The sequence below is a fragment of the Macrobrachium rosenbergii genome, chromosome 41 (genome assembly GCF_040412425.1).
Source record: "Macrobrachium rosenbergii isolate ZJJX-2024 chromosome 41, ASM4041242v1, whole genome shotgun sequence".
NCBI lineage: Eukaryota > Metazoa > Arthropoda > Malacostraca > Decapoda > Palaemonidae > Macrobrachium > Macrobrachium rosenbergii.
In genome coordinates this window covers 12,835,381-12,842,880 of record NC_089781.1, presented here as the reverse complement: position 1 = coordinate 12,842,880, position 7,500 = coordinate 12,835,381, and the positions used below count along the sequence as shown (strand labels likewise).

Sequence of the window (7,500 nt, the reverse complement as noted above, 5' to 3'; positions counted from 1 at the left end):
GTAAAGAGGGTTGATTGATTAAGATAAGCAACTGACAACACGACCTTCACTGTCTCTCCCGTTGACAGAGGGAGTGAAGTCAGGTAGGTCGTACCTGTTGCAAATTTTTAGAGATTCTTTAACCTCCTGTGTTGTCCTGCCTGGTTGTATATGTGGTCTATCACTGCGCAGACTCATTAAACGGCAACTTATTTTTCGTCCTTTCTGTCGTGCTTAAACTGTTGCTGAAAATTAGTGGGGTACCACATTCATTCCAGGTACTTCAGTGTCGGCAATTTGAGGCTTTTGCGTCACGCGACGTTAGAGGTGATGATGACGACTTCCAAGTCAATTGCAATGTTCAAACAAAAGTGTCGGAGCCATTGTAATCAAGGAACGTTGTTAAATTTTATATGATTTCCTCGGTGGTAAAGAATCAAATATATTTAAACGTTTAAACCAATATTTTAAACTGCCAAAGTAAAAAAATAATTGACAATGACATGAACGTATGCGCACTGTACAGGTATGTATATTTGTAAAAATATGTCTTTGATTTCATCATATAACACTTTCTCTCTCTCTCTCTCTCTCTCTCTGCATGTATGTGTGGATGTTTGTGTGATGAGTCACTCATAAAAAATAGATAACAGGCAAATCAGGTATGTGCAACTTCGATCAAGAAAACTGAGAATACATTCATGCATAACTTTTTTTCACAAATGATCACAGATGAAAATGGCGACGAATATCGGGACATAATAAACTTATCATTGATTCTATTCTGTTTTCTCATTTGTCAGTTATAAGTGTTTGCTTTGCAGATGATTGAAGAATGAATGGAAGCGAAAAGTAATTGCCTTTTTACCTTTCAACAAATAAAACGGAAAAGATAGTATATCGTACTTTAGAAGGGGAGCGTTTCATGATCCGAACTTAAAGAATTTTCTTACGTGACTTGGCGTAATATTATCGCACAATACATAAAATGCAAACGCTTAACATCACGAAACGATCCTTATTTATTTATATCTGTTAAGAGCAAATCGTTATCTTTATATATACTTTATACAGCTCCATAAATCTGGATATTCCTTAACCATTTCGGTCCATCTTCAAAATCGCAGCCCGGAAGTTCGATGATTCTCGACAAAATCGTAAGATATTGGGGTCACTGACGATGTACGATAATCCCGAAAATTGGCGTACAAAGGCCACGTTGCACTTCCTGGAAGCAAAAGGAAGTCTCTGGCTCTAACCGACTGTGTCAGCGTTGCGACCTCTTAGTGTCAAAGTATCCCCGATACGAGAGACACCTCGCGGGAAAGTGCCAGGGAGGCCAAGTTGAGTGTGCGCTCTTCGCGTGTTCGCTGTTATGTGAAATGAAGCGGCTCCCTCGCGGGTATTTTGCAGAGCAAATGAAAATGTTTTTACAAATCGCATTAAATAAATAAGATTCGAATTGAGTTATGTATCAAATGAGATACGCAATTCTAAACAGTTGCCTTACTCACGCTTGCGAAATGAAACGCACGGTTTAGCTATTATGAGAGATACTCAACTTTGAAATTGACTGGACTGCTTAATAATTTCTACACCATCGTACAGAATAACCGAGAAGTGAATAACCAAGGGAATTTGAAAGCAGAGATAAAGGAAAAGGAAGAAAATTAGACTGAAAAGAAGCTTTTAGGTACGTGACTCTTTGTAAGATAAAAAAAAATAGCTGAGCAATATTAGCCTGGTTTGTTAAATTTGATTTTCAATAAAATAATATAGAGATATTTCAATGATATGTAATATTTGGAAATTCAGAATTTTCGTAGAAGATGACAACCGCTGAGAGAGAGAGAGAGAGAGTATATCGTAGAAGCAGAATGTCAATCTAAATGAAAATAATATTCTTTGCCCTTGTATGATTCGAAATAAAAATAGAGGCTTTATATTTACTTTAAATAATGGATATATATTTACAAATGACTGGTTTTTAATTATGGATTCATTAAGGCCGGTGTCATTCATAAGAGGTATGGCACTTTATACATTTTTTCAAATGCCCTTTGATACCCTTAATATAAAAGACTTCTTGTTTTTCTGAGCAATCACCCGTTTCTCTACTGTCTCAAGCGCATTGGCCATCTAACTTCATCAGCACACAATCACGTGATTATGCAAATGTTTACCTTATTCCGCCATACTCACGAAAAATTGATTCGAAAATTTCTCCCTGACCTAAGGTGTGGCGTCTCGGCTTACGAAAACGATAAGTCGAATGTTCGACCACGGACCCGGGAGACGATGGACTGTTGTGGAAGCGGCTCAGTCCATCCGGAATCTCCCGTAGCGGAAGCTATCGACGGGATGTCTTTCTCCGACGGCAAGTCCGATGCCATAGTCTTCACCGTCAATGGCCGCGTTTGCAAAGGTCAGTGCTTTCATCCATTCGCATGCAAAGGTTAGTTGCTATTTCTCGCTTTTCATAAAGGTAACAAAAGGTTGGTTGCCGTATTACTTTTTCAAGAGGGTTAGTTGCTATCTCTCGCTTTTCATAAAGGTAACATAAGGTTAGTTGCCATCTTGCGTTTTCAAAAGGGTTAGTTGCTATCTCGCTTTTCAGAAAGGTAACAAAAGGTTAATTGCCATCTTACTTTTTCAAGAGGTTAGTTGCCATCTCGCTTTTCATAAAGGTAACATAAGGTTAGTTGCCATCTTACTTTTTCAAAAGGGTTAGTTGCTATTTCGCTTTTCAGAAAGGTAAAAAAAGCTTAGTTGCTCTCTTGCTTATCAGAAAAGTAAAAAAGGGTTAGTTGCTATCTCACTTTCCATAAAGGTAAATAAAAAAGTTAGTTGCTATCTTGCTATCCATAAAGGTAAAAAAAAGGTTAGTTGCTATCTGACTTTTTCAAAAGTGTTAGTTGCTATGTCGCTCTTCATCAAGGTGAAAAAGGTTCGCTGCTATGTCGCTTTTTCAAAATGGTTAGCCGCTACCTAACTTTTCAAAAAGGATAGTTCCTATCTCTCTTTTCAAAATGATTAGTTGCTACCTCTCTTTTCAAAAGGTTGTTTTGTTTATTTTATCATGGCTTTATAGAGGAATGTTAGGCTTTTTACTCTTCTCGTAAGTGGCGAGTTGTGATTTAGCGAAAGTCAGATTTTCTCGTATCTATGAAATTTAGTTTAAGCTTTCATACGATAAAATCTTCCTCTTGGCAAAGGTAAGTTGCTATCTTGCATGAAAGGCTTAGATTTTGTGCCAAGTGTTCATTTCCAGCGTTTAAGAATGGGTACTTTTATTTCCTATATAAAAATGATAGAAAAATATTGTTCGTCACTAATAGAGGTTGGGTTCTATTCAGTTACGTATACTGGTTTTGTTTAGTGAACAGTGTTTTGCCGGCGACTGTTTTAAAATGATTTGTTCAAGCATCGAAAATCTGTAAGATCATATTAACCTTAACTGAGTAACTTTCTTTTAAAGCCCGCTTATTATGACCAGGGGAAAATGCTCACTCTCTACATGCATGTAATATATATATATATATATATATATATATATATATATATATATATATATATATATATATATATATATATATATATATAAATATATATATATATACATATATATATATTATATATATATATATATATATATATATATATAGAAATATATATATACATATTTTATAATATATGTATATATATATATATAAACATATATATATATATATATATATATATATATATATATATATATATATATAATCGGGAAAGTGTTGACTTTTAGTAAGCCGGATACGTAGAACAAACAGGAGGACGAAAAGGAAGTGATGAATATTCAACTTTATTTCCAGCCAACGTTTCAACGCATGGCTTCATCAACAGGGATAAAATACAAAAATAACAACAATTAAAATCAATACATACGACCCAGTAAAATTATTAAAGTTAAAATATAGACATTAAAACCGAAACATAAAAGTTAAAACCAACCTAACGCCTCAAGAAAAGAAAACTGAGTGACCAAGAAGGGCACCAAAAGGAAGAAGAAAACCTCTCAAACAATAAACAGAGGGGCAGAAGAAGACTGACTATTCAAAGAAGGAACCAGTTGTTTGGTGGTTAACGACTCGAAGACAGGGAGAGAGGTTTCATCAGCAGCTTGCTCTAAGATTTCAAAATCGTCATAGGAAATACAAAATTTACCTTGTTTAGAATGTTCCCTTATGTTAGAAAATTCCTTCTTACTCAAAGTATACACGCTGTTCTATGGCTAACGCCACGATGAGAGTCAACTCGCACTTTCAGCATTCTTTTGGTGGATCCGACGTAAGTCCCGAGATTACATCTCGGGTAAGTATACTTATAAACAACCAAAGAACACATAAGGTTGGGAACAATGTCTTTAAATCTAAAGAGAGATCCAATTGATCCTGGATTTCTTAGAACGAGTTTGGCATTGAGACAGTAAAAGTATTTCTTTAAAGGCTGCCTCAACGCAGTTACAAATTTCTCACCATTCGTAAAAGGCAAAGAAACATAAAAATCAAGTTTAGGTGCTGTAGGTATAGGAACTTTGGCTGAAATTTATTATTCAAGAACTTTTTCTAGATATTTCTCAAATAAAAGTTTGGGGTAGCAGTTATTCTGAAAATATTTTCTTAGGAACTCAACCTCATTATGAAAAGAGAACCAGTCTGAAGAGAGAGAAAAGGCCCTGTGCAGTAACGTTACAATACTATTAAGCTTAAAATTGTAAAAACATGAACTATACAAATGTGAACCAAGACCAGTGTACGTCTGCTTCCGGAAGACAGAAGTGGAGAAGTGCTGTTTGGATCTGGTGATTAACACGTCTAGGAAAGGAAGGCACTCATTGCTTTCATGTTCTGTGGTAAATGTAATACTAGGATGGAGATTGTTAGCGAATTTTAAAAATTGTTCAGTAGGACCTCTAGTTTGAAAAAGTAGAAAAGTATCATCAACATATCGTTTATAATATAAGGGGCGAAATGAGGATGAACAGTGGCTATAAAGCCAGAATTGGACCCAACTGAGATCCCATCGCAACTCCATCGACCTGCTTGTAATGCTTTCCATTGAATAAAAAGTCTGTGTCCAGCACAGTTAGATTTACAAGTTTTTCAAAATCATCGCTATCAAACCCTTGATAGATAAAACCTGGTTCTATAAAAATCTTATCTAAAATAATTTGTATCGTTGCCTGCAACGGTACATTAGAGAAAAACGAGAAAACATCAAGACTCACCATGTACAGATCGAGGACCTGAGTAACAATCTCTTTGGAAACCACAGTGGAGTTGGTCAGGGTATGCTCATCTTCTGAAAACGTTGGGAACTGTTCCCAACTTTTTAGATCCAAAAAAATAAGTCGTTTTTAACTTCTCTGATTACGTATTGTCGGAGAGAGAGGAGTTTCTTTTATCCCTCTGTTTAGACTTTTGTTTACCTAATTTTAAACCTTCTTACTCAAGATTCTTTTTACCCTTTGAATTACTATTTAATCGCCTTCGTAAGTTAGGCTTTTTACCTGACTTGAAATACTTTCAGGGTGGAATACGTCAATTCGCACAAAAATCTTATTTGAATTTCAGGAGTGGTTGGTTGCCCTTCCTTAAGAAAGAGGATTTCAACATTCTTAAACAGTTGTCTCTAAAAACAAACTTGGTCATCACTAAACCTGATAAAGGCAAAGGTACTGTAATTCTCAATAAACAGGATTATGTAGCAAAAATGAATACCATCTTATCTGACCGGCCAAAATTTTAATGCATTGGTTCTCCTAACTTTCAACCGATCTTTAAAGCTGAAGACAGAATTAATAGGATTCTGAAATCACTTAAGGACACAAATAAAATCAGCGAACATATTCGTCGGATCTGTTTTTATATGGTTTACCGAAAGTGCATAAAGAAGGAATTCCACTAAGGCCTATTTTGGCCTCTTATAATACTCCTAGTTATAAATTAGCAAAAAATTTTTGATACCACTATTACAACCGTTTTCAGAAAATGAGCGTACCCTGACTAACTCCACTGTGTTTTCCTAAGAGATTGTTGCTCAGGACCTCGATCTGTACATGGTGAGTCTTGATGTTTTCTCGCTTTTCACTAATGTACCGTTGCAGGCAACGATACAAATTATTTTAGATAAGATTTTTTATAGAACCAGGTTTTATCTATCAAGGGTTTGATAGCATGATTTTGAAAAACTTTTAAATTTGGCTGTGCTGGACACAGACTTTTTATTCAATGGAAAGCATTACAAGCAGGTTGATGGTGTTGCTATGGGATCTCCGTTGGGTCCAGTTCTGGCAAATGATTTAATGTGTCATTTTGAGGAAATGCTTTTTAGCCACTGTTCATCCTCATTTCGCCCCTTATGTTATAAACGATATGTTGATGATACTTTTCTACTTTTTCAAAGTAGAGGTGCTGCTGAACAATTTTTAGAATTCGCTAACAATCTCAATCCTACAATTGCGTTTACAATAGAACATGAAAACAATGAGTGCCTTCCTTTCCTAGACGTGTTAATCAGCAGATCCAACCAGCACTTCTCCACTTCTGTCTTCCGGATGCAAACGTACACTGGTCTTGGTTCACATTTTTATGTTCATGTTTTTACAATTTTAAGCTTAATAGTATCGTAACGTTACTGCACAGTGCCTTTTCTCTCTCTTCAGACTGGTTCTCTTTTCATAATGAGGTTGAGTTCCTAAGAAAATACTTTCAGAATAACTGCTACCCCAAACTTTTATTTGAGAAATATCTCAAAAAATTATTGAATAATAAATTTCAGCCAAAATTCCTGTACCTACAGTACCTAATCTTGATTTTTATGTTTCTTTGCATTTTACGAATGATGAAAATTTGTAACTACGTTGAGGCCAGATTTTAAAGAAATACTTTTACTGTCTCAATCCCAAACTCGTTCTAAGGAATCCAAGAACAATTGGATCTCCTTTTAGATTTAAAGACACTGTTCCCAACCTTATGCGTTCTTTGGTTGTTTATAATTGCCCGAGATGTAATCTCGGAACTTAGGTCGGATCCACCAAAAGAATGCTGAAAGTGCGAGTTGACTCCCATCGTGACGTTAGCCATAGAACAGGGTGTACTTTGAGTAAAAAGGATTTTTCTAACATAAGGGAACATTCTAAACAAGGTAAATCTTGTATTTCCTATGACGATTTGGAAATCTTAGAGCAAGCTGCTGATGAGACTTCTCTCCATATCCTCGAGTCGTTAACCACCAAACAACTGGTTCCATTTTTGAATAGTCAGTCTTCTTCTGCCCCTCTGTTTATTGCTTGAGAGGTCTCTTCGTCCTTTTGGTGCCCTTCTTGGTCACTCAGCTTTTTTTTCTTGAGGCGTTAGGTTGGTTTTAACTTTTATGTTTCTGTTTTAATATCTATATTTTAACATTAATAATTTTACTGCGTCCTATGTATTGAATTTAATTGTTGCTATGTTTGTAATTTATCCCTGATGATGCAGC

At 35.6% G+C, this 7,500-nt stretch overlaps 1 protein-coding gene across 1 annotated transcript in view; it reads left to right on the top strand.

Moving 5' to 3' along the window:
- The first annotated feature begins 2,277 nt into the window (after window positions 1–2,277).
- The window catches only part of LOC136826853 (uncharacterized), a 57,967-nt gene continuing 52,744 nt past the window's right edge, over window positions 2,278–7,500 (top strand). The window contains exons 1-2 of the mRNA XM_067084338.1: window positions 2,278–2,404; window positions 6,051–6,082. Of these exons, the coding sequence (XP_066940439.1) occupies window positions 2,278–2,404; window positions 6,051–6,082 (159 nt within the window). The remainder of the gene's footprint in view (window positions 2,405–6,050; window positions 6,083–7,500) is intronic.